This window comes from Corythoichthys intestinalis, chromosome 2, assembly GCF_030265065.1.
Source record: "Corythoichthys intestinalis isolate RoL2023-P3 chromosome 2, ASM3026506v1, whole genome shotgun sequence".
Taxonomy (NCBI): domain Eukaryota; kingdom Metazoa; phylum Chordata; class Actinopteri; order Syngnathiformes; family Syngnathidae; genus Corythoichthys; species Corythoichthys intestinalis.
The window spans coordinates 22,028,927-22,056,851 of record NC_080396.1 but is presented as its reverse complement, the minus strand read 5'-3'; the positions used below and the strand labels follow the sequence as shown (position 1 = coordinate 22,056,851).

Here is a 27,925-nt window from a genome sequence, read left to right as displayed (position 1 = left end):
TGTCACAGTGGAAAGCCAGGGCTGCCAGCTTTGACAGCCAGGGCTCCTGCCCTTCCCCACGCCCCCCAGCAACACCCTGAGCAACACCACCTGAGACCCCTGTGACCCCCTGGAAACTAGATGGAGGGGCGGTGGAAGTTTGTTCCTGCCTCCTGCTGGTCCACTTCCTGTCTGTCTGATTATCAAGGAGAAACCCTGCTGTTGCTGTTCCATTCTAAGCCCTCTACCCCACTCCCTCAGTCGACCCGCCAACTCCACCTTCCGCCAGTGTGGTCCGAGAGAACAGATCAAGGAGCACATTAGGTCAGGTCATATTTTTGGGCGCGTCATTCTCCGGAGGCAGGTCTATCAATGCCGCTCCTCCTTGGATGGATTTGTGTGCAGACTGTGATGCAAAAATCGTGGCAGTCAAAAGACGTTACTCGGAGTGAAGCAGTATGTCTCTTTTTAAAGCGTTTGGGTGCTGCATTTGTTTACAGCAAGACAAAATTGAGGTGTGGCGTCATAAAGTTGAGTCTCCAGTTGCAGCAGTTGTGATGCTAACTCTTTAAGGTCACACTAACAAGGAATACGTATATGATTTTGGATACAAAACACGGAAATAGTAGTAGCTGTTATTATACGGTATTTGCTCAAATAGTGGCTGTTTTTTAGTACACTGTTGTCAGGCTCAAGGCCTGGGAACCAAATCTGGCATACCACATGGATTTGTGTCTTTTACATTAAAGTAATTGCACCCCCCGCCCCCTTAAATCCTTGATATAAATTGAACAATATGCACACTTAAATATTTATGGGTCATTTGTTTGTGTGACAATATGAGGTGACTACAGAAACCATAGCCAAAATTTTGTTTGATGTCTCTGTTGATGGACTGTCCTAATTAGTCACTGGATGGGCCATTTAAGACAAATACCAGCATCCCTTTTCACAATAGAAAAATAAGAACATAACCACTTAAATTTGCATTGTACTACATGATGGTGATGCTAATTGGAACTCCCGGCGACTCGGAATTGTGCCACAGCTTGGCAATATTGTGTGCATTCATTTTTATTCTATCCTTCCACAATAAATTTTACCGTAATTTTCAGAATATAAGCCACTATTTTTTTTATCTCTATTTGAACCATACAGCTTTAACAACAAAGTGGCTTATTTATGGATTTTTCTTGGCCAAACGAGCTTCATCTTCATCTTAAAAAAAATATAACGTTGTGACAACACTCTGCTCTCGTGTGCTCCCACACAAATCCATCCTTAGCTTTGATTTAGCGTTTAAAAAATTCAGTTTGTGAGAGGGCTGTCAGGTGTTGTGGGCAACTAGCAGGTGAGAATGAAGGAAGGATGCAAACACATGGAAGCAAGACAGACGGCCGCAGGTGTGATTTTTTTTTCTATACGAGGTGACCAAACAAAGTACAGTGGTACCTCTACATACGAATTCGTTCCAGGATCTTGTAAGTCCAAATGTTTGTACCGTATTGGCCCGAATATAAGACTGTGTTTTTTGCATTGAAATAAGACTGACAAAGTGGGGGTCGTCTTATATTCGCGGTCTTGACATTGTAACCATTCACGACACTAGATGGCGCCAGATATCATTGAAGTGATGTTCTGTCATGACAGATCTCAGCTACTCTCAAGTTTAACCAGTTCGCATTATTTTATTGCAATGTTTTTCCTTATTCAGATTTGTTTCAAGACTAGTTACAGTTAGACTTCACTTTGATGGTTAATGCAGTTATTGCAATTTTGTTGTTTTATCACAATAGATTGGTTTATTTACGTTTCAAGAACCAGAAGCCATTCTTTTACGAATATAATTGCACTTTAGTTTACATATTTAAATGTTCAGATATTAAGATTTGAATGAGGCAAAATAACATGCTTTTTCTCTCAAATATATTGTTATAATCATTTGTTTCAGATGTACTGTAATTATTTTCTGTATAAAAATGAATTTTGTGTTCAAAAAGTCTTTTTTCAAACTTGAGTCTCGAAAAAGAGGGGGTCGTCTTGTAATCAGGGCCGTCTTATATCCGGGCCAATACGGTATGTCGAACAGGATTTTCCCATAAGAATACATTATAATTCCATTAATTCGTTCAGCAGCCCTATAACCTACACTAAATCCTGAAAAAATACTGCTGGTACTATTACAAATGGCAATTAAACATATCGAAACAAATAAATTATTAATAAAAAACGGAATAAAAATATAATAATAACAATAATAATTCCTATAATAATGTAACGAATCAGGTTCTAATGTTCTGCGTGCTGTACCTGAACCCACCGCAAGGAGAGAAAGGTGCGGTTGAGGTTTTACTTTCCCTTTTAATGTTTTGTTGTTGCCGTCAATTGGGGCAGACAGTCGTGCTTTTGTGTTGCACAAGTTGATAAATACCTGACGAAGCTGGCGATTTCTTTGGCAAAGTTACCACAATAATATTTGTCACCTTAACTTATAAAGACTGGCGAATGGTGGTCGTAGGAGGACCGTTAAGATCGTAGACATCCTACGGTCGCATTGTTAATCCAGTTCACGGATGCGCTGCCCACGCTCATATATTTCCATCATTTCCATCTTAATTTCAATGGTAAGCGTCACCTTTTTCCTTTCTCGCCACGTGCACTAACCTGTATATTTCTCTCACAAGAAAATCCGCCGTGCGTCCGTCTGCAGCGCAGTCATGTCGTTGTATTTCGAGCATGTCGTCGGATGTACAGTATGTACTGGTAAAAAAGGACAATTTAAACTTTTGAAGGATAGATATCCATTGTTTGCTACGGCGAGAAGATGCTATGCTAACATTTCTTAGCCATTTTCAAGCAGCACTGATAGGAAAGGACTACTGCTGGTGACGGCTTTTCTGATCCTTGACACCGTTACAGAAGAACGGTTTAGGGCTAGTCATGGATGCTTTGACAGCTATAAAAAGGACTGATTGCTATAATGTTCTACAACAAAGTTGCTAGGACCGATAGCCATAAGCCGTGCATACATGACAGACTGAAGTAATCAAAATAATCAATCATAGGGATTTCTAAAAGGAGTTCGTCCATTGCAAGCATAGAGATGAAGGTAAAGTGGATTTGATTTTTCATTCGAAATGTGATGACTTATTTATTTATTTATTCATTCATTTAAGATAAGTGTGAATGGTTTCAGACTGAGAAACATGAGTGTGACAGTGTGTGGCTCCCTCCGCAGGCCACTGGGTATGGATGAAATTGAAATTTGGTGTGTTGACGTATTTTTATTTGGTTAATGAATATATTGTTGATCAATCAGATGATTCTTTGTAACATTCTCTACATAAATATAAGACATGGACACATGGGGCTAAAAGTCCGATGCAGCATATATATGGATTATTTTCTTAAATTTTGAGAAATTTTGGCTATGCGGCTTATAGTCAGGTGCGTGCTATACTGTAAATATTGTTTGAAAATGCATTCATACAAATAATGGTTGAACAACTCCCCTGATGTAAAAGGCCTGTCTCTGCCAGCAGAAGAGTCAATAAACGCACCTGGCCACTATTTGCGTAAATGCCGTAAATTTAGCACACATGCTTTCTGCATTTGCATTGCCTCCTTGGTCTCCTCTCATTTTGGAGGATATAATTATGTGCATACATTTGTGTACAGAGACAGGTTTTTTTTGTGATTTTCGGCTTCTTTCAAACCATAAAAGATGTGAAGCTAGATGTAGCCTAGCAGCTGGTTACTATTAAAAAAAAAAAAAAAAAAAATCTCAATGTTTACCATGTCATGAAGCATTTGTTACCAAGATGCCGTTATAGTTCAGTTCAGATCCTTTCATTCAATCTGTTGAACCTATTGTGTTTCAAACTCAAAGTTTGAAAAATGTTTCATTGTGAAAAGCAACTGTTACTTTGATTTGTTTTGTAGATGGAGTTAATATTTTGTACAACAAAGAAAATCTCCTTTACAGGTTGTGTGCGTTAAAACAGATGTTGTTGTTGTTGTTGTTGGATTAATTGATGTAAATGTGAGTCTTACGTAATATATTTTATTTAGGTTGTGTTAGCAGAAAGGTGTAAACATTTCACTAAACTCTTGAATCAACAGGAGATAGTGTAACATCATTTTCAATTAAAAAAGTGTTTTTATTTAATTTTTTTTTTTTAGAAAAAAGCTTTTTTAAATCAGAAAAGCAACTCTTTTTGCTTTTCTTACAATATAAAAAGGTGTCGGTGAGTTATACTACAAAATTTAATGACAATGGCTTGTCTTTGAAGAGAAACAAATACAAGCAATGAACATGCAAACACAATTTATGTAGCATTCCTTATACCCTAGAAAATAGCACAACACACTAACAATTTTCAAATGAATGCAGTTTTTGTTTTGTGGAACTTTTTTTTTTTTTTTATGCCATTATCATTTCAATCATTCGTTTGGTAATCATGGTGTTAACATTTGGTGTGTGTATCTATGTAATAAAGGGTCTCGGAAAATGCTAGCACTCAAAATAGAAATATTTGGTAATATCCAGTTCCAGCCAATGAGAGTGTTGTATTTAGAACTTGTCAAGGCCAACCGCAGTTAAAACAGGATACCTTTAGCTTCACAATTGTAAAGGGCGAATCACCAAAACATCTTGGAACTAACTGGACGATGGCTAGATGTGTCACATCAAGGGGTGTCCAGTTAGATGATTTTCTAATAACGTAACATTCATGAATATTCTGAACATGAATTCAGATTTAATCAGTTGTTTTAAAAAAATCCAATAGCGCCCAATCATATTTAATCAGGGTTAGGTTTGAAAACCCTGTTTTTACTGCCTTTAGTTGGCCAAAGGAATCACTACAGGGGAGAAACAAAAGTTTTGATGCCGCTTTTAAATTAAATAAATGGACAGGTTGTTTTCTAATATGGAAAGAGACTTTGCATTTGATTATTTACATTCTGTGATATTCAATCAATATTTGGATTCTGGTACAACTTGTGCCCTTTAAAATGAACTCTAAGGTAAAACATTTGACTCAAGAGGGAAAATGGCGGGAGAAAATGGCACAGTAAAGTTATGCTGAGTTATGCTCCTGCGTTGTGGTGACGGCGAAGCGACTAAGGCGTCAATGAGCATTCGATAGTTCTGCACCAATGGAACGCGTTGCTCTGTAATTCACTGCCAAGCCACTAGAGGGTTGTGGTGTTGTGTTTGTACGGTTTTGGGGGACGCTTGTCGACTTCCTGTAGTTTTCATCCAGTTACACAATGACAACTGAGAAAAAAAAATAAACAATGCAAGATGGAACGCATGAATGTGGATCTTCAAGAATTGTTTGCCATTTGGCAATCTTTATAATGTCTTGACAAGACATGGTAGAGGTTGACATAGTGTACTTGCGGACCTCTTTGATGATACTCTAGTCGGCTTGGTCGACTTTGGGTAGCACAACAATGTTTGAAAATAGCGGTGATTTTGCGCTGAACTGGAAACAACAGTGCGGACCAAGCACAGTCCATTTGCGTAACTTCTCCACGCGTTGACGCGACGCGAAGTCCGAAAACTAAGGAGATACACGTCAAGCCTGAGTTAGACTCCCGCGTTGCAGTGACGGCGCAGCGACTACGGCGTCATTTGACATTCGATGGTTCTCTGTCCAGGTGATGCGTTGCTCTGTAATTCACCGCCAAGCCACTAGAGGGGTGAGGCGTTATGTTTGTACGGTTTTGGGGCATGCTTGTTGACTTCCACTTGTCGAGTTTAACGGAGAAAAAAATAAACAATGCAAGATGGAACGCTTCAATGTGGATCTTCAGCTCATCAACATTGAATAAATGTTGATCATACAAATGCTGAGGCATTAGAAGATGGTTTTGAGGCGGTCTGTCCAACTTTGATGCCGCACAGAGAGTTCTAGCCTCGGGTGGAAACTAGTTAGGTGTAGCGGCTAGCTTCAAACTGGCGTCGAGCACTGCGTCCAGCGTTTTGTCAGAGGTCTGCAAAGCCCTCCAGCCCGATTTGTTTGCCTTGTCCTACAAACAGCCAGTGGGAAGCCATAGCAGATTTCTGGCGTCTATAGAATTTCCCAAACTGCGTTGGAAGCCTTGATGTTAACGTTATCATAAAAGCACCGAGGCACTCTCAGTGATGATGTATCGTGTGTGAACTGTCTGTTGTTGAAAATGAAACATCAAAACAACTCTTTTGACAACCTGTGCTTTATTCTTCATGTACTTGAAGTATGACACGTACGAGGGGTATTCAAATTGTAATGCACCCAACTTTATTATGTACAGACAAATTATAATAGCAACATGTACAGTGGGGAGAACAAGTATTTGATACACTGCCAATGATTGGCAGTGTATCAAATACTTGTTCTCCCCACTGTATTATACATCAAAAGAAAGGTACAATTGTGAGGATTACATTTTTACTTCTCCACATAGTCTACACCTCTCTCAAGAGCTACAGTCCACCTATGAATGAGGGCATGTATACCAGTGTTGTAGAACTCAGCCGGTTGATCCCTAAGCCAATTCTTGACAACAGTTTTCACTTCGTCATTGCCATATCGGTTGCCCAGGAGTCCTTCTTTCATTGGACCAAAGAGGTGGTGGTCTGGCCGTGCCAAATCAGGAGAATATGGCGGATGTCCATCCAAATAAAGTGATGACCTCCATTGTCCTGATGCCTGTGTGAGGACGTGCATTGTCATGCTAGAGGAGCCCATTGGCCATGTCCAAGTTGGGCCGAACACGTCGAATTCTTGCTTTGAGCTTCCTAAGAGTCTCAATGTATACCTCAGAGTAGATGGTTTCCCCCTTCGGCAAAAAATCCTCTATGATTACACCTTGGGAATCCCAAAAAACGGTGGCCATAATTTTGCCAGCTGATTTTTGGGCCTTGAACTTTTTGGGCTAATCGGCTATGCTGGCTTTACCCACCTCTTCGTAGTCTTCAGTACTGTTTTTAAATCGCTGTACCCATATTTTTACAGTGCTATAGTCTATGGTATCATCCTTGTAGACATTTTCCAGCCGGTTATGAATCCCCAGAGGGGTTTCTCCCTCTGCAACAAGGAATTCGATTTCAGCTCTTTGTTTCTGACGAGCTTCAAGAGTGGCAGCCATTTTGGAAGCTAGTTTAAGCTTTAAAAATTTGTTATATGTGTTTTTCCTATTTTCAATCGCAAAAAGGTGTGTCCTATCATGTTTGTGCCAAATATAAACAAGATTGGTAAAATCCTATACGAGCAATGCACTTGAGTGCATTACTTTTTGAATGCCCCTCGTAAATAAGTCAGACTCACAGCAAACATATGTACACAATAAATAATGAAATGCACCGACCAAAAGTACGACATAAAGTGATAAAAAGCTGGCAGTTTTTGGCCGACTGGGTCGCCGCTTCGAGTGCCTATTCGATTCCGAACACACACGTACTTGTCTCGGTGGTTCTTCCATTTTTTTTTTTTTTTATCCAATCGCTGGCTGACCTCCAGCCCCGTATTTTCAGCAATCTCCTCCCATGAATTGCTTGCCATTTGGCAATCTTCATAATGTCTTGACGAGACATTGTAGAAGTTGTCGTACTTGCTCTTCGTTGATACTCTCGTCGGCTTGGTCCATTTTTACGTGTAGAAAAATAATTTTTTTAGAATGGCGGTGATTTCGCGCTGAACCGGAAACAGTCTGAGCGGACCAATCATAGTCAGTTTCCACCACGTCACACGCGTTGACGCGACGTGAAGTCAGAAAAAAAAGAAGGGACCCAGAGAGGATACGGCGCAGGGTCGTAAATCGGGTCTTCATTGACGGCGCAGGTCTGACGCGGAAGCATAACTTGGCCTTAAAGCTATGGCGAAGGGTCGTAAATCGGGTCTGCCTTTGCGGCGTAGGTCTGCCGCAGATGCATAACTCAGCCTTAAAACTGGCCTTACTACGCATGCACCATATATCATAGTTTGTTTTGAAGAATTTCAAAGCTTCAGTATATAGGCTACTGAGCACAGATGTTTCCGCCATCATCTGTTTTAGACATTTACTTTTAGCCTGTGTCTGTCTTCAGACATTTTCAGAAATTTTTAAAGTCATGTCAGGCTTTTCTTTACCCCATAGTATTGTAAACCACCATGATTTTTTTCCCTTCAGGGATCTGAGTTTTAAAGTGTCTTGTTTGTTGCTTGTGCAGAATGGTAGATCTGCATTTTTCTATCCAAATAAGTTGTCTAACCGGAGACTAAAATGAATAACTAAAAATATTCCAGCTCAGGAAGTCTGCATTCTTAATTTGACCACTTTCTGATATATAGTAACCAGAGGTGGGTAGAATTTACTCAAAAGGTGCGTTACTTCAAAATAATATTACTCAAGTCAAAGTTAATCTAGTCATCCAAAAACATTGAAAGTAACTGTTTTGGATCTTTAATTAAAAAAAAAAAAAAATTAACAATGGTATTTTTTTTCTCGGCACAAAGTTGTCGATATGAACTCTCATTGTTACATTATACTGTACGATAACATATTACATAATCACATTAAACCAAAGAAATTAAGATCAAAAAAAGAAAAACACTGAATTCCGGCTAGAGAAAAAAAATCTATAGAAATTAAGCATTATTCGTCCAAAGAGCATTAGTGGAGAAAACATATGTTCTATTATGAAACTAAAAGGATCATATCTCCGGTTTTACGTGGTCAATCGATGAAAATAAAAAACTGTGAGAGAGATTAACATCAGTGGTTTAGAGTCATGTTGACGTCGGCGCTCTATGTCAAATACTTAATTTTTTACGGTGCTTTAAAGACGCCACGTGATTGAACAGGCCGGCGTGATCATAAAAAGGCAAGCTTGAGTCTGATTGGTCATAAAAAGGCAAGCTTGAGTCTGATTGGTATAATAAAGTCATGTGATTATTGTTGCGACATCTCACTGGTGAAACTGGTTGAGCCATTGTTGGTGTCACTGGCAAAAAAAAAAAAAAGAAGTAAAATCGAATACAATATGTAGAATAAAGAGGAAAAATGTAACGATTAGTGTGGCCCAAAGTAGTGTTTCGTCTTCACAAATCTACTCAAGTAAAAGTAAAAAGTATGGCTTAGTAAAACTACTCTTAGAACTACATTTTTCTCAAAAGGTTACATTTACTCCGTTACATTTACTTGAGTAACACGTCACTACCCACCTCTGACAGTAACACAAGTCATTTCAGTTACAGTATGTTATGTATCCAAATACCAGGGAGGGTACTATAATATGATATGATATAAGGAGTAAACTGAAAATATAAGACTGACATATTCTGATCAAGATTACAACGTCTGCTTCAGGTTTTCAGAGGTATCCTCTTTAAAATCTGTTTCAACGAAAAGTCTGAGTTGCATACAGCTCATGAGCTCATGTCCTATGACATTATTACCCATACCATAACTGTATCAGAACTGATGCAGAACAGAACCATTTTGTTTCATGTTTAAATCTTGAATACGATGTGATCCACTAAAAACATTTACCAAGATTTCTACATGATTGGACATCTGCAGACCGATTTAGTGCAGTCCCTCCCAAAATGTAGGACTCAGCATTCTGTCACTGTGGTTGACATCCAAGTTCTTATAATTTCGAAAAAAATCCAACAAGAAATAATGGAACTGGCAGGTTCAAACAGTCACTACCATTAAGCATTTATTTGCTGTACAAGCATTTTCACTCGACCAACTGTTAAATATTAAAAAAAGTAACAACTACTGTGCCACAACACTAAATAAAGTACAATTTACTCTTTCATGAAAATAGGAAAGTGTTTGCGGAGGGAAAAAAATATTGGGTTTAACCATTTCAAGCAAGAATTATGATTTTTTTTTTATATCTATACTAGTATATTCATTCATTCATTCATTTTCCATGCCGCTTATTCCTCACGAGGGTCGCGGAGGTGCTGGAGCCTATCCCAGCTAACTTCGGGCAGTAGGCAGGGGACACCCCGAACTGGTTGCCAGCCAATCGCAGGGCACAAGGAGACACACAACCATTCACGCACACACTCACACCTATGGACAATTTAGAGTGTTCAATCAGCCTACCATGCATGTTTTTGGGATGTGGGAGGAAACCGGAGTTCCCGGAAGAAACCCACGCAGGCACGGGGAGAACATGCAAACTCTACACAGGAAGGCCGAAGCCCGGGATTGAACCCTTGATCTCAGAACTGTGAGGCAGACGTGCTAACCACTCAGCCACCGTGCCGCCTATACTAGTATATATATATATATATATATATATATTCATATTCATATATATGGCGGAAAACACTCAGGTGATTTGAAGTTCCGCTCAGAGACCCCCAATTTGGCCAAATCAATTTTCTGGGGGAAGAAAAATTTTGAACAGGAGGGCATTTAAAAAAAACATTTTTTTTAAAACAGCAAAACCCTATCTGGAGGTCAGAGCACTCGAGAGCAGAATTACAGACGCCATGACTTTAAAAGAGATTTTATCGCGCACATACCTTGTTTCGATCCAAAAACTCCATGTAGCATACTAATATGTATCACTGAGTGTCAAGACACAGCTGTGAATGGCCACAGCTGGATTTTTTGTCCGTGACTTTTTTTCAGACACCATTTATTTCATTGTGATGTATTTTTTTAAAAGTTTAAAATATGCGAGTGAACAATTTGTTGAAGTCGTTTTTTTTTTTTTTTAAACGAAATATTAGACATCAATTAATGATTCTAAGCTAAAAATGACAGACATGTTGAATAATAAATGAATTACCTTCGTTTTATGGCTGGGTTGAAACAAAAGCAGTTGAGTGACCTCTGTAAACGGAAGTTTCCAGGGTAACACGGACAAATTAAAAATAGTTCGGGGCTTAATGAGCCATGAATCTTCTACGGTAGCATATAGACATATTGTTCTATCAAACAATGTTTTGGCTTAAAATACAGCAGTTTCTTTTAAAGAGGAGTGCAAGAGCAGAAACTGCTTTTTCAGTCTTGTCTGTGTTTTCCGCTATATATTTTAAATTACATTTAAATAGGACATGGGTCTCAAATTTGCAGCTAAATGGACAATATTTCGACATCCAATTGTAGTATTATTGTTGCTTGCACCTATTTTGCAGTGGGCAATGAAAAAAATAGATGTAAATTTTATAATAAATAAATTAATTGAAGGATAAAAAAAATAAGGGCGATGAGCAATAAAAAATATGGATAATTCTATATAAAATATAATACTTAAAAAATTATATATATATATATATATATATATATATATATATATTCAGTCATCTTCCATGCCGCTTAATCTCACAAGGGTGCTGGAGCCTATCCCAGCTAACTACAGGCAGGAGGAGGGATGAACCTTAAATTTGTAGCACAATTGCGACAAGCAACCATTGATGCACACACTCATACCTGGGGACAATTTAGAGTCTTTAATCAGCCTACCATGCATGTTTTGGGGATGTGGGAGGAAACCAGAGTACCGAGAGGAAGGCCACGCAGGCAAGGGGACAACACACAAACTCCACACAGGAAAGCCAGATCTTGAACCCTTGATCTCAGAACTGTGAAACAGATGAACTAACCACTCTTCCACAGTGCCACCTAAATTAAAATTGCAAAAAAAAAAAAAAATAAAAAAAAAATAATTAAAATAAAATTTAAAAAATTGTCCTAAAGTTAAAAAAAAATGAAGACAGACATAAATTGAGCATGGCCCATGTCTATTTTTGCTCTGGGAATTTTATATCCAGTGTACACTTTTTTGTTTTGTTTTGTTCAATAAATGACCGCATATAGCTTAACTCTTTTGCTGCTATTGATGGCAATAAATGTCCAATTCATTTTTTTGCTTACAGCCCCTCCCAGTTTAAATGAATTGGATGTTTATGCCGTTAATATTTGTTTTCAATATCAATTTCCCTCTTTTACTAACTACCACATCATATAGGCTACTCTGTGACCTGGGCTGGCAGCAAATGAGTTACGCTAATGATAACTTTTGAATAGATATCCACTATTCCTTAGAGGGTTAAGTTGTTTTGTAATGTACTGTTTTAGAAATCACTTCCTCCCACTTGCAGTCAAAGTCGTTTGATGTTTTGACTGTAAATATGTATACTTCACCTCATGTCACCACCTCTCTCAGACGATTGAGGTTGTCATGATAGTGTTGATATTTTTTTCCAATGGATATTTTGTATTCGTGACAAGTTTGAAATGAATTTGATGAAATTAACATATAAGGACTTTACTGTTGAAATAATTGGCATTGTATCGATCCCTAACTGTCATTGTCAAACCACTTGGTTGTTTTCCTTCCATTATGTGTGATGTTTAGTTTCTGTGATATGATTTTCCCTTTGATTAAAGGATTTATGCAAACTGGGCTATTGTTTGTTTTTGTGAGATAATAATGGCAGTCTAACAAGCCAGAGCAATCACCAACAACATTAGATGAGAATGCAAAATGCACACTGACTTACACAACCAGGACACTCGACAAAATCTAATTGAACCATTTCAATGTTGTGCTACATTATTATTAGCAATGATATTGATGGCACATCACAGTTGAAAATGTTTGTAATACAATCATTACATAACAAGGTGAAGTAATACAAAGTACTACAAAATTCATGTAATTTTCATATTTGTGTATTATTTTCTGCAAAACAAGAAATTGTATTTTCTTTGGTTATACAGTCCCTGAGAAAAGTCTTGTCGCTTATCCATTTTGTAGAAACAATTGCTAATAGCCTGACTTTTAATTATTCAATTGGTTTCAGAAAGGGCTTATTTGAAAAGTAAGACCCTCCCAAATGATGTTGAATGTACAAAAATATATTTCTTTCACTGAAAAAAATATTTATCATTTAATGAAGACATAAAGGTCCAATTTTGGCAAGACAAAAGTTTTGTCACCTACAGAAAGTAGTGTGAAAATTGAACAAAAAATGTACTTCAAATACAAAAATATGTTACATGACAATAGTGAATTAAGTAGTGGTGCAGTTAGATCCAAATTTAATATTTTGTATGGCTTCCATGGGCTTGAAGGACTGCATCCATAAGGTTCGGCAAGGATTCATACAATTTATTGATGAAGTCATCAGGAACATCAAAGAAAGCAGTCTTGCATGCCTCCCAGAGTTCATCAACATTCTTGGGTTTCGTCTTCCATGCTTCCTCTTTCATCCTGTTCATGTCTAGTGACTGTGCTGGCCAGTCCTGGATGATCTTGATCTTCTTTGCCTTGAGGATCTTTGAGGTAGAGATTGAAGTATGCGATGGAGCACCATCCTGCTGCAGAATTTGTCCCTTTTTATGGTTAGGAATGTAAGAGGCAGCTAAGATGTGTTGATATTTCAGACAATTTTTGTTGCCTTCCACCCTGCAGATCTCTTGCATACCCCCATACTGGATGTAACCCCAGACCATGATTTCGCCACCACCAAACTTCACTGTTTTCTGAGTAAATCTCGGATCCATGCAGGCTCCAGTAGGTCTCCTGCAATATTTGCGGCGACTGTGGTGTAATTCAATGGAAGATTCACCTGAAAAATTCACCTTTTGCCACTTTTCCAGCGTCCATCCTTTTGACAGGCTGTGGGCCTTGGCAAAAGTCACACAGTTTTTGTCTGCACCCTGAGAGATAAATAGTCTGAAATATCAACACATCTCAGCTGCCTCTTACATTCCTAACCATAAAAAGGGACACATTCTGCAGCAGGATGGTGCTCCATCGCATACTTCAATCTCTCCCTTAAAGTTCCTCAAGGCAAAGAAGATTAAGATCCTCTAGGACTGGCCAGCCCAGTCACCAGACATGAACAGGATGAAAGAGGAAGCATGGAAGACGAAACCCAAGACTGCTGATGAACTCTGGGGGGCATGCAAGACTGCTTTCTTTGATGTTCCTGATGACTTAATCAATAAATTGTATGAATCTTTGCCGAAGCCCATGGAAGTTAATACAAAATATTACATTTGGATCTCACAGCACCACTACTTAATTCGCTTATGTTATGTAACATATTTTTGTATTTGAAGTACTTTTTTTTTTTTCAATTTTCACACTACTTTCTGTAGGCGACAATAACTTTTGTCTTGGCAAAATTTGACCTTTATGTCTTCATTAAACAATAAATCTTTTTTCAGTGAAACAAATATATTTTTGTACATTCAACATCATTTGGGAGGGTCTTAGCTTTCATATGAGCCATTTCTGTAACCAATTGAATAATTCAAAGTCATGTTATTAGCAATTGTTTCTACAAAATGGATACGCGACAAGACTTTTGTCAGGGACTGTATTGACGAATTGGGAGGCCTGGTAGTGATCATTCACAAAATGCGACCAGAAATTAAATCATAATCATTATTAGTTCTCAAACCAGCAATTTCCTTTTAGTTTTCAGTCTGTAAAGGATTTGATAGCCATCGTCCCAGCTGTAGATCTGTTTCTCGTCAGGGTTATACTTCAGACTAGCATGTGAGCCATACCGTCGGGGGAAATAGAAAAGTGGTGCTTCCTCACTCACCACCTTGTCATTAACATCAAAAACACACTGAATCCGGGAACGACTGGCCAGCCTAGTGTTGTAGACAACATAGACAACGCCGCAGACAATGAAGGCCGCCTCTGAATTTTCCCTCGGGCAGCGAGTGTCCCAGATCTGCTCGATATCCAGTGAGACGGGATCCATTTTTGCGAGGTTGATGTTGGGTTCATCCTCATCGCCAGCGTAAAGAAGCCACAGGCCTTGATCGTCCACTGTGAGGTCTGCCACCGTCTCAGGGTTGAGGCTGTAAACGGCAGCTAGGCTTTGCACAGGGAGAATGGCTACATCCGTCACCTCACCAAGAAGGAGATCATATCTGACAACATGCATATCTTCTCCCTGCTGGATGTAATACAGAAACCCATTGTAAACGGCGACACCAGCCCCACTCCAGTCAGATTGCAGCTTGATTGGATGACCGAGAGAAACCCCAGAAGAGAGAAACTCCTTGACAGACTTGAATTGGTAGATGGTGTCTCCCATTGTCCCGTTAAATACGTACACTTTGGATGACCGGGGGTCTCGGAGCCACACGCCCTTTGAACTGCCCACTCGCTTCAGGATTTTCACAGATCGGAGAGAAGAAACAATTTCCACGCAGTCTGGACAGATACAAAATGTAGAAAACTGGTGTGAGTTTTGGCTAAATGAGCAATTTTAGATTAGTTGTACAGTGAACTCACACATATTTTTTCTTTGCATTGGCAACATATCCTTTGTTACTTAACTCATTTGCTCCCAAAAATGTATAAATACATTCTATGTTTAATTGTTTCAGTGTCCCAAAGACATATTTATACGTCTTTTACGTTTTTTTTCACAAGAGACATCTCTGGGTTCTGATTCAACTTAGCTCCAAGCACAATGCTGAAAATCCATTTTAAAGCAATAAAACTGGTCACTGGAGGGCAGTAGCGCATTTGGTAAGACCTGCAACCCAATTCAACGGAACGAACGGCCGGGCCGCACAGTCGGGGCGCCGGCGGAAGTTGACCGAATGGACGTCCAGGATGCCAGGCGGCGGACGACCGAGCAGAATAACCGAGAGGACGCCCGGGATGCCAGGCGCTGGACGACCGAGCAGAACGACCGGGACCACCAGTGCAGCAGACGATGCCGTTGAGTCCAAGCTGCTTGCCGAGCAGAGCCCACGCCGCCGTACTCGGCCGCTCGCGTCCCCCGCACCCTCCAGTGTCGCGCATGGAAACGCACACGGCCAAACCAGTTTCCCCCCCAAGAACACAAGTTCACTAGGCGAACTCTGCCACGAGGCAGTGGTCACCACAGAAGAAACACACAAAAAAAATCATTTATGAGACAGGCAGCGATGAGGGAAAAGTTTACCCCGGCTGTCACAACAGCGTCATCTCTCAGTTAGCTATGTGTAAATAAATTGTTACTTTGCTATCAAAAGCTTTATTTGTCTTGTTGTTTATGTTATTATGTAAAAGGAGAACATTATTCAGATGTTTGGGATGTAAGCAAAAAATAGCTGTGTTAAAGTCGAAGTTATGTTTGAAATGTATGATTTTACAAAAAGCTCAATTTCTCAGTTTTTTTCATCAGTGGGAAAATTGCTCAAACTAAGCTATTTTCTAATGCTGATTTCGAAAGAATGGAAAAAGATATGAACTAACTTTTTTTTCCTGCTGAAACAAGAGAGTCTAATCTTTCTTTTAGTGGGTTCCATGTTATATGGCAATAGAAAAGAATTTTCTGTGGGCCTTGCAAAATCAGTCAAAATCCAGTAAAACGGCCGGGAGCGAAGGGGGTTGCACCGGTGAAAATGGCCGGGAGTGAATGAGTCAAAGGGGAAGTTCAGAATTTTTTACATTAGGCTTAAGCTTCAAGTTAGAGGGGTTTTAATTAGTCGGTCAGTCAGTTATTTGTTAGTTTCAGGGCTCCGGAGTGGCTAAGCTAGCACGAGTCAATGGTCCTATCTTAGCATGCCAATAAAAAACAACATATGCACGCATGAGAATCACCGATGGCCCATGCAATCAATATTGTAGACTATGTTTTCAGGATAAAGTTATTAGAACTTACCATTGCATGTCAATAATTGTAGTATGAACAGCAACATTTGTAATCCAGCAGCTCTGACGGGAACAGGCTGCAGAGAGGAGTGATATTTTTTTTCCAATGGTTTGTTTCTGTCCTAGCCAGCAGCAAGTAACCACAGTTTATATTGTTCCTCGTTCTTCATAGGGAATTTGTGTAAACTTTCATTTGCCCATTTCTTCTCTTTCGAAAGCCTCTAAATGCACGTTTCACCATATTGCCTTTCTTCAGTCAAGATTCGGTAAACTGATGCTGCATTCGAGGAAGGTGGGAAGTCGTAGTTTTCCAACCTCCGACCACGAATAATATCATTGGAACGCCATTTCAACTGGGAGGCCTAGGTTGCGAAGTTCGGGGGGGTTGTGGTAAACTGATGCTGCATTCGAGGAAGGTGGGAAGTCGTAGTTTTCCAACCTCCGACCACGAATAATATCATTGGAACGCCATTTCAACTGGGAGGCCTAGGTTGCGAAGTTCGGGGGGGTTGGGGTGAGTACCCTGGCTTCACGATTTGCTTCAATCTGACGTCACTCCACAAAATGGCACAGCCCATTGAAAAGCAGACAGTCAATAGATAAAACTAAAGAAGGCAAGTTACAGTGTGTCCTATCTACCTTCGCCGTCATTTTTCCCCCTCCACTAGTTGATCGCTTACGAGAAGGCAGGCTTGCTGGGGGTCAACATGTCTAAAGATGGCCAAAATATAAAATCAACTTGTCGCGATCAGCCATCTTGCTGTTTACATTCGCTTGGAACGCTTTGAGGTCGTAACTGTTACCATCCAAGTGGGATAAGCTCGACTTCCCGTTTTCCTTAAATGCAGCATGAGCACGAATGGCCAAAGCACTCCTCTCTATTGTGGTCGTATTACGCATCTAAAAAAATAGTCCTACAGAATAAAATGAATTACAGCAGTTTGGTGTGACATTGTTTTGGCCACATGGATTTTTGGAACAAGGATCTGCATTTTGAATTTACTTGTTAGTATTATTTTTAATTTACATGCTAAAATGGGACTATTGACTCGAGCTAGCTTAGCCTCTCCGGAGACCTGAAACTAACAGATAACTGACAAACTGCACGGATTAAAAAAAAAAATAAAAAAAAAATCAACTCCACAGACAGATTAAACCTTCGCTAACTCGAAGATTAAGCCTTATGTCAAAAATTCTGAACTCCAGTTTAATGTAACTTCTGTTTTTAGACTGCCCGTGAGCAGGCTCAAAACATACCTCACTTTGTTCTTCTTGTTGTTTAAAACACGAACTAAAGTTGGTCCCCCTTCATTATTTTTGGACAGATTGAAATGATATTTGGTAGATATATTCTAGAGATGTATATGCATCCATCCTTTGAGCCTTAGTTTTAATCCATGATGGTATGGCCGTCACGCGGGATTGAAGTAGGGTGATGCACGCAATATTTCATGGATCATGGAACATTATCCTAAATGTGTTCTGTCGGGCAGTCTTAATTCTTTCAAACTTGCTATGCTCATGCCGAAGCCACGTGTTGGCTAAAAAATTGCTTGGGCACCACAGGGTGCATTTTGGCAAGTTACCCACGTTGAAGTCATTGGAGAAGTGTCATCCATTGAAGCCATAAAGTGCCAATTATCAATTGCTAATTAAGTTTTGAGTCGACTACTCCCATTTTTATGTGCCTTTTGTGACAGGTTTTAGGTCATACTATATTCATGTGATCTATAGCTGATCTTGCTGTGCAGCTTTGATTGTGCTTGTGTCGATGATCTTTTCAAATCACGCTATTAGAGGCGGGACCTAAAATGCATCAACGAACACAGTGGTTACCATCAGTGTTGCTAGATTGAGCAGGTTCCTGCCTAATATTGGGCGTGTTGATAACATTTGTGCTATCTTATCTTGGATTGAAAGTTGTAATTTGGTCTCGTTTGTATTGAACTGTGTGGGTTTTTCAGTGTGATTGGGCTGCAGACCGTCTTTCTGATGTGGCAACCCTGGTTACCTGGCAAGCGCCAACAATTAGAATAATGGATGAAGAGGAGCTAGGTTCAGTTAAGGCTACGTTTTGTGTTGAGAAAGACTAATGACTAAACAATTCATGAATAGGAGCTATGTACAGTCCCTGACAAAAGTCTTGTTGCTTAACCATTTTGTAGAAACAATTGCTGAAATTACTGAAAAAAGATTTATCATTTAATGAAGACATAAAGGTCAAATTTTAGCAAGACAAAAGTTTTGTCGCCTACAGAAAGTAGTGTGAAAATTGAACAAAAAATGTACTTCAGATACAAAAATATGTTATATAACATAAGCGAATTAAGTAGTGGTGCTGTGAGATCCAAATTTAATACTATTTATCTCTCAGGGTGCAGACAATTGAAAAACCGTGTGGCATTTGCCAAGACCCACAGCCTGTCAAAAGGATGGATGCTGGGAAAGTGGCAAAAGGTGGATTTTTCAGATGAATCTTCCTTTGAATTACACCACAGTCAGTGCAAATATTGCAGGAGACCTACTGGTCTGCAGATCTGCAGGGTGGAAGGCAACACAAAAAGTCTGAAATATCAACAAATTTTGGCAAGAAAAAAGTTTTGTCACCTACAGAAAGTAGTGTGAAAATTGAACAAAAATGTACTTCAAATACAAAAAAATGTTATATAACATAAGTGAATTAAGTAGTGGTGCTGTGAGATCCAAATTTAGTGTTTTGTATGACTTCCATCGGCTTGAAGGACTGCATCCATGTGGTTCGACAAAGATTCATACAATTTATTGATGAAGTCATCAGGAATATCAAAGAAAGCAGTCTTGCATGCCTCCCAGAGTTCATCAACATTCTTGGGTTTCGTCTTCCATGCTTCCTCTTTCATCCTACCCCAGACATGCTCAATGATGTTCATGTCTGGTGACTGGGCTGGCCAGTCCTGGAGGATCTTGATCTTCTTTGCCTTGAGGAACTTTGAGGTAGAGATTGAAATATGCAATGGACCACCATCCTGCTGCAGAATTTGTCCCTTTTTATGGTTAGGAATCTAAGAGGCAGCAAAGATTTGTTGATATTTCAGACTATTTATGTTGCCTTCCACCCTGCAGATCTGCAGACCAGTAGGTCTCCTGCAATATTTGCACAGACTGTGGTGTAATTCAAAGGAAGATTCATCTGAAAAATGCACCTTTTGCCACTTTTTCAGCATCCATCCTTTTGACAGGCTGTGGGCCTTTGCAAATGCCACACGGTTTTTCAATTGTCTGCACCCTGAGAGATAAATAGTATTAAATTTGGATCTCACAGCACCACTACTTAATTCGCTTATGTTATATAACATATTTTTGTATTTGAAGTACATTTTTTGTTCAATTTTCACACTACTTACTATAAGTGACAACACTTTTGTCTTGCCAAAATTTGACCTTTATGTCTTCATTAAATGATTAATCTTTTTTCAGTGAAACAAATATATTTTTGTACATTCAACATCATTTGGGAGGGTCTTAGCTTTCATATGAGCCATTTCTGAAACCAATTGAATAATTTAAAAGGCAGGTTATTAACAATTGTTTCTACAAAATGGATAAGCGACAAGACTTTTGTCAGGGACTGTAGGTGTCAATACTACAACGGTTCCTGACACAACAAAAAATTAGGAAAGTTTCAGAATTTAGTCATAATCCCCCCTGGTAACCTCATAAAGTCAACAAATGTACTGTATGGAAGGAAGTCCCATTCAAATCCCCTGAAGGGGGTGGGAGGGTGGATGGAGTTCGATGAAAGGAATAAAAGCAGTATCAGATAAAAGATGCTCCTCAGACATGACCAGGGGCCAAATAAACAGTGGGCTATCCAACAAAAATTACTTCTGCTTGCAAAAAGGCTTCTTACAAAGAAATCCAGTTCATTTTGAGGTCACGTCACAATGGACACAATGTCTCTAACGAGCTGCGTTCCTGTATGCTTCTATGAGAAAGAGCAAAACCTAATTCGAAACTGTATGTGAGTGAACAGGCCTTAAAATTGTGTTGCATTTTGTGCGTTATTGACTTTATAGAGACATTAACTAAATAGTTCATTTTACCTAAATACTCCTTCAGGAGTTTCATGATCCAACATCAATATTTGCGGGCCAATTAAGACATAATTTATATTACACTCCATGTTTCATTGAAATGAGTACTGATGTGATTCAATGAACCAAAATGTTTTCCCTCCATTTATTGGTCCTGTAAACAACTTAGCTGAGTCTTGATATCAGAACTCATAAACTAAAATGTTCACCATTAGGAAAATTTCAAATAATATTTTCCCCTAGAAATTATTACCCGAAACTGAGTCCTTGCAGACTATTGAAGCAGTCCATAACATACTTAGAAATTGACTAAATTATTGCCACAAATGTGTTTGAACTCTTAATAATGTAAATGCTTGTTAGGTCAGACTAAAGAAAGGAATGTCCAATATTAGGGGTGTGAAAAAATATTGAAATTGTGATATATCGTGATACTTTGTATTCCAAAAGGTAATCGATATGCCTCTGCCAAGAATCGAGATCTCGTTTTAAAAAGGTGTCAAAAAAAAAAAAAGGAAACAAGGAGTTGCAACCAAAATCTTCCTCTAAAATTGTGTCTGTGTTAACTCAATGGCTGCCATTGGCGACGCTCGATGCCCAATCCATTTAGACCGGGAGGGGCGAATAAATGTTCGTTCATTCAAAATCAGAGCAATCACAGTCACTCCGATTTTCAGGCCATTTACAGGTCACTTTCCGTTCATTTTAGGGCATTTACACGTCACTTCCTGTTGAGTTTGAGTCACTGCCTATTTATTTGGGAGATATCAAGGTCACTTCCTGTTCTGTAACCCAAAATCAACATGAAGTGATCCATAAAATGCCCCAAAATCAACAGGAAATGACTGGAAATGAACAGGTAATGACCTGAAATGCTCCAAAATTACCTCGTTGGCCGGCATTGGCTGCCGCTGGCGGCCATAGACGCTCAATCCTTTTGGATTGGATTGGACAGGATGTCTACTTGTGATAAACTCATTACAATTCACCGCAGAAGCTTGTCTTTCTCTTTATTAGTTGTTTTGTAGAATATTTCAGGATGATTTCCTGACCAATGTATGGATAATCGTTGTACCGCCATATCGTGAGATCATCATTATCATAAACTTTGTATCGCAAATCGTACGTATCGTGAGGTACCAAGAGGTTCCCACCTCTAGTCCATATGCTTACACTTTTGAGTCGTCCATGAACCTTTTCATACTTTGTAAATCCCACAATGAGAAAATTTAATTTTCAGTTACAAATGATACGAAATATACTGTATTTTTCGGACTATAAGTCGCAGTTTTTTTCATAGTTTGGTAGAGGGTGCATCTTATACTCTGGAGCGACTTATGCGTGATGATTTACGGTCGGGTCGGGCCGACTTCTCTCTCGCCAACTTTTTTTAAAAATACATATATATTCATATATTTATACTAAAACAATGTATGGATGTTAAATAAAATAAATAATTTGGATAAAACAAAGAAGGCGCTGTGCATGCCTGCGCACGTGAACACAGTGGCCCCGCTCTCTTTTCAATTTTCCCCTCCGCGAGCATCCTGGTATTTCCTTTTGATATGGAGCAGCTATAGGAGTGAAAAACAAACCAAAGACAGGGGAATTGAAAAGCAAACAACTGCGGTAAGGGTGGGATATGGAAAGGATTCAAAATGACTGTTGACGATACGGAACCTGTGTCGGCTTCGCTGAATGTAAACGAATGTGGCGCTTTGGTCTCATACGAGAAATATATAACAAACTTTTCCAGCGTTATTTTGTTGTGTAAATGCATTTATAATGATCATAAAAATATGTAGACTATTTAAACATTGAGAAAATTTGTGTTTTTTTTCTGCCAACTCAAGGAGATAAAAGTAAATGTCAAATCCACTATCTGCCTGTTAGAACAGACATGCAAATATAAAAGATGTAAATGTTTATTGAATATCCATCTTACAATCTTGTCTGGGAGAATTCGTTACAAAAGACAGGCTGTAATTTGTTATCATTATGCATATATGCACCGGTATCGTCACAAACGTGATCACACAAAACGCAACCACGCATCGCATCCCTGCATCGCATCCCCGCATTTCCTCCTACTCCTGAGTCCTCACAAATAAAACATAAAATTTCGATTTTTTTCGGACTCGTGCCTACAAATAAAACATAACATTTTGGGGGTTTTCGGGCTCGGGCAAGCAAATCAAGTTAATTGATCGGACTCGGGCCGCGTCGGGCTTTAATACCCGTGGGTCGGTTGGGTCGGGCTGGATTTTTTAGGCCCGATCTAACTTCTAGCGTCATGTAATGTAAGCATACCGTACACCTATTCAGCCTGTTGTTCTCTATTGTATTTTATATTGCTTTTCAAGATGACATGTCTGTTCTTGGTGCTGGATTCTATAAAAAAAAGAAAAATCCCCCCAAAAATGTGACTTATACTCCGGTGCGACTTATATGTTCTTTTCCTTTTCATTGCGCATTTTTGGGCTGGTGCGACTTATAGTCCAACAAATACGGTAACAGTGACATATATGATGGAAAAGGGAAAAAAGTGATAGAATAAGGAAAAAAAAAAAAAACAACTCCCACACTATGCTCCTTCCTTGTTGACATTCTTAGGTCTCCCCAGCTCAGGTGCTCTCGCACTTGTCTAGGTCCTGGGCGTAGCTCCCCAGCCAGCCAGGTAGATGCGAACCATTTACCCAGGTTCTGTAATGCTATGTAGCGGAAGTTGTTTGGTAAGAGTCAAAGCTGCTTGACATCTATTTTGGCTTTTATCTAAAATATTAGTAAAAGTACAAAAATGCAAAGTAAAGTAGTTGGGAATTTGTCAATGTCAAAATTGCACCAAAAAAACAACAACAAAAAAACCTATTTTGGGTAAAACTTATCTGATATGTTAAATATTGTTATTGATCCTGAAAATATAGATGATTATCTCTGCATTTGATGATTTTTGTGCATCTAGCATGAAATATGAGAATTTTATCGCAATTTTAAGTTTTGTTATACTTATGTAAAAAATAATTAATCAGAATTTTATTAGGGAACGACTTTGAATTTTTTTATGTCACTGCTCATATATGCCTAAGGAAGGTGCTTGTTTTGGTTTTAGGTCGCTAGCAGCTTTGGTTTTGAAAATATTTGAATTTTAAGTTTTTGAAAATAAGCCCCCTACAGAGCGGTCCTGCGTCCTGTTTCCCGTCAACTCATAGTGAAGTCAATGAGTGTGGATACTTGGTAGTTTATACAAAGTGTAAGGAATAAAAATACTGAATTTTAATGTAAAATGTGCATATATTATTCAATGAGGGTTAGCTCTCAAACTAGCCAATTCATCTTCTTCTTTAGTAAGTACTGAATGAATGAATGTACAGTATTTTTCGGACTATAAGTCGCTTTATTTTTTCATATTTTGACTGGGGGTGCGACTTATACTCAGGAGCGACTTATGTGTGAAATTATTAACACATTATGATATCTTTCACATGTTATTTTGGTGTTTTGGAGTGACACTGATAGTTTGATAAACTTATTAGCATGTTCTTTATGCTATAGTTATCTGAATAACTCTTTATAGCTATGGCCACGGTCGCGTTCTGCCTTTGGCAATGTGTGTTCAATTGTATTCTTGACTTTTTTTATATTGCAATGCATGCTCTTAGTTTGTGGCGCTTTCACGCCCACGTGGGGGCGCACTCGCACTTGTTTACGTGAAGAGCGCTCACACGCCAGAAGAAGATGGACAGCTACATAACTCTGCGTGAGTGGGTGAGTTAGCGAGAGAGAAACACGGCTTCGAACCTACGTTCATTGTTTATGCTTTTAAAATATCTTTACAGAGGCAACGTCTGTGTGTATCATCTTTTCTGTTGTTGTTGTTGTGTTTTCCACCCGCCATCGGACACTTAGAGCCAGTTGTGTGGGTGTTTGAACGATGTGCTAATGCTAATGAACGCATGCTAACCGTTTATGTCATTGCTTTAAAACAACCTAATTATCATTTATTTATGTTGATGCGAATCTGTTTGGTATCGAGGACCAAATTGATTCGGCAAATTACACGGACGTCCAGCATCGTCATTTGGGAGTTCGCTGTATAGACCCTACTCACATGACGTCACAACCACGCCTCCGCACCATATTGTCCGTCAACTCCTCGTGTTTACGCATTACCGCTACGTAAATTCCTCCTATTATGGCGTGTTTTTCTGCTCGTTAACATTAATAATCAAAATGGTGAAGGCGTGTGTGGCGGTTGGTTGCAGTAACAGAGAAGATAGACGGAGAGACTTGAAGTTCTACCGTATTCCGAGAGACCTGGAGAGGAGAGCGAGATGGACTGCTGCAATTCGACGAGAAAACTGGGCACCAAACGATCACCACAGATTATGTAGTAGTCATTTTATGTCTGGTAAGATGCATTTAATATATATTTAGAGGGTTTTGGGCTGACAACCACAATTAAGATCATTGCAAGGCTAATCGCCGACAACATACAGTTTCAAATTCAAGATGCTTATTTCTTCCACCATCATTATTTTTGAATAATATTTAGCTGGTACCAAGTGAAAGAAGCTGGCCTCGTCTACGGATCATCAGTTAAACAGGTGTGTCCAAACCTTTTGCAAAGGGGGCCAGATTTGGTGTGGTAAAAATGCGGGGGGCTACCTTAGCTGATTTACATAGAACAATATATTTAAACAAATTTTAGCAAGCCCTTCTGTGTGTCACATTTGCTTAATTATTATTATTTTTTAATTCATAGTTTCATCAATTTCGTCTTTGTGGCGTTCTCTTTCGACACTCGGGCTCTTGCAAAATACTGCTACTGTGAAATTAAACTAGCTTCAAGTTGCTGCGTATATCTTCCCTGTAATGTTGTACATGTTAGCTTGTCTTGTTTGTTAATATCGCGTCACATCGAATTCTTTGAAAACACCGACTGTCTCTTTGCAAATGAGGCAGACACAGTTGTTGCGTATTTTATTGAAGAAATAGTAAAATATCCACCTATCCTTGAAGCGTCGGCCATCGCAGTCAACTTTTTTTTTTTTTTATTGATTGTCGCCATTTTAGAAAATTGGAAGTAAAGGGTCACACGGGGGTAATGTTGCTTAGAGTGCTGCTGTTAAAGTTTTTCAAACTTGCGTGAGAATACGCTGAGTTTCTGTGGACAAGATAGTTGTAAATATCAGGGTAGCAAATGTCAGGCAGAGACGGCGAAGATAGCGGGTCGAAAAATATCGATTTAGGCATCAAATATGGATCTGGCGAATGGATCGACCGAAGCTTTTCCACATAACGCCTTTTATGCAACACATCCAATGAGTTTACAGTGTCTGAAAGCACCGGGGCTTCCATGAATTGCACTATAAATTGCACGACAAATTGAAACCATTGAGAATACGGATAAACAATGACGGACAATATGGTGGCCAGATACAGCGACACGTCATTGTGTGACGTTGGTGAGTGGGGTCTATAGCCAGAACCGAGCCATAGCGTCCTGGTGAGGACAGTATATTCGCATTTCGTTGTTCATGCACTGTACACTGTACATTTATTCAACATGTTGTTCTCTATTGTATTTTTATATTAAATTGCCTTTCAAGATGACATATCTGTTCTATGTGTTGGATTTTATCCCCTAAAAATGCAACTTATACTCCGGTGCGACTTATATATGTTTTTTTTCTCTTCGTTGGGCATTTTATGGCTGGTGCGACTTATACTCAAGTGCGACTTGTAGTCCGAAAAATACGGTATACAATTTGAAGTCTTCAAAGCGTGGAATTTACCAGTCACACTGGATGACAACTCCTGCCAGTCCTCCTCCTCATCTTCTCTGCTCTCCTCCTGGCTCCACACTCCTTGCTCTATTACTCGATCCGCCTGCTTGGCACAAGCCCGCGGAGACATCTGGCTTTCCACCAAGTCCATGTTTCGCTCCACCCGGTCCATTCGGACCGCCGCTGCCTCAGCGTCTGTGGAGAGTGCGCTGTGCGTCTTATTTAGGCCCTCCATGGTCTTCTTGGACTGTTTATGTAAATGCTGTAGCTCCACATGGTATTGACGTGCTTGTTCCTGCCACACGTGCATGTGGTCCTAGAAATCATTGACATGCAGAAAGATGTTTTACTCAGTTGCTCTGGAAAACGTATTCCACCATTCGTGATTTAGGCTGAATAAGTTCCTTCTAGTAAAGACACTTGACCCATTGTGTTGTCATACACAGCTTTGCTATAAAGCATTTTCTATTAGTTTTTATTTTTAATACTCAGGGAAAATTGTAATTTATAAAACCTAGGTTCACGTATGACAGTCACTAAGTGAATCAGCTCAATCCACTGATAGAATGAGGGGAGCAGGATTCAATTGTTTTTCTTTTCTATGATAATTTCACGCTGAAAACAGTTTCAAGATTGCCAATTATGGATTGCCACCGCTATGACAAAGGGAATTGATTTAAGAAAAAAAAAGTCCAGGACAGGCATTACCCAAAGAAAAACAACACATTCAACCGACTGATTTCCACACGGAAAGCAAATGTAATAAAGTAATCCTCTTGTTAGGCATTACCACACCCTCATATGCAATGTCTGGCTATTCTAAAGATGCTTCTGGATGAGACTCAGGAGGACAAGTAGTTGTTGTCTCGCTCTTCCTTTCTTTTTTGAAACGACCAGCTATTATCTTGGCAAGCTTGCCGTTGTTTTTATTTTTTGTTTGAGTGTGTAAACATAGATGCAAGCTTCCTTGGTCATTTATTAGTAAATTACTGCAGTATAAACACACGATACACGCAACATGCAAGTGATGATAAGCCACTGATAATGGATTCGATTACCTCAATAGCCAACAATCTGTTTTCCAGATAGTCCATCAGGGCCTGGTAGTACAACTGAGCTCCACACTGCATCCAGGTTGCGGAAAATAACAGGATGAATACAGGCTTCATTGTCTTCTGATAGTTCCTGTGTGACAGGCTTCACTCTTCGGGGTTCCCAACTTCCTTACATGCACTTCATGTCCACTAAGCAAGCAAGGGGTGGTGGTGGGGGGTCAGACGGAGATTTTCCACTTCCTTTTGCACTTTCTCTCTTTTTGCTGGAATGTTTTCTCAGGGAGGAGCCTGCTTGTGGAGGCCCTCTTGCTACTTCTAAGATTAAACTGGGACACTGTTTCCTGCATTTGCATCCTGAATGTGTAAAGAGTATTCATTTCTATGCAGTCATTTTGCTTTTTTGGTTTTTAATAC

The 27,925-nt window shown here is 39.3% G+C and overlaps 2 protein-coding genes across 3 annotated transcripts in view; one reads left to right on the top strand and one right to left on the bottom strand.

The window, feature by feature from the left end:
* syt6a (synaptotagmin VIa) overlaps positions 1 to 8,622 on the top strand; it is a 233,355-nt gene extending 224,733 nt beyond the window's left edge. For both annotated transcript variants that reach the window (XM_057830665.1, XM_057830664.1), the window contains one exon: positions 9 to 8,622. In XM_057830665.1, coding sequence (XP_057686648.1) covers positions 9 to 105 — 97 coding nt within the window. In that variant the 3' untranslated portion in view covers positions 106 to 8,622. The remainder of the gene's footprint in view (positions 1 to 8) is intronic.
* Positions 8,623 to 14,216: 5,594 nt separating this feature from the next.
* Positions 14,217 to 27,723, bottom strand: olfml3a (olfactomedin-like 3a). Its single transcript, XM_057829349.1, has 3 exons — positions 27,515 to 27,723; positions 26,466 to 26,772; positions 14,217 to 15,163 (listed from the first exon to the last, which is right to left on the bottom strand). The coding sequence occupies exons 1-3, from the start codon at positions 27,623 to 27,625 to the stop codon at positions 14,388 to 14,390; spliced, it is 1,194 nt and encodes a 397-aa protein (XP_057685332.1). The 5' UTR covers positions 27,626 to 27,723; the 3' UTR covers positions 14,217 to 14,387.
* Positions 27,724 to 27,925: the final 202 nt, after the last annotated feature.

Excerpts from the sequence above, each read along its gene's own strand:
- olfml3a (XM_057829349.1), bottom strand. The coding sequence starts at position 27,625 with ATGAAGCCTGTATTCATCCTGTTATTTTCCGCAACCTGGATGCAGTGT. Across the intron at positions 26,773-27,514 it reads ACAGATTGTTGGCTATTGAG|GACCACATGCACGTGTGGCA; the intron begins GTAATCGAATCC and ends AATGATTTCTAG. Across the intron at positions 15,164-26,465 it reads GTTGTCATCCAGTGTGACTG|ACTGCGTGGAAATTGTTTCT; the intron begins GTAAATTCCACG and ends GTATCTGTCCAG.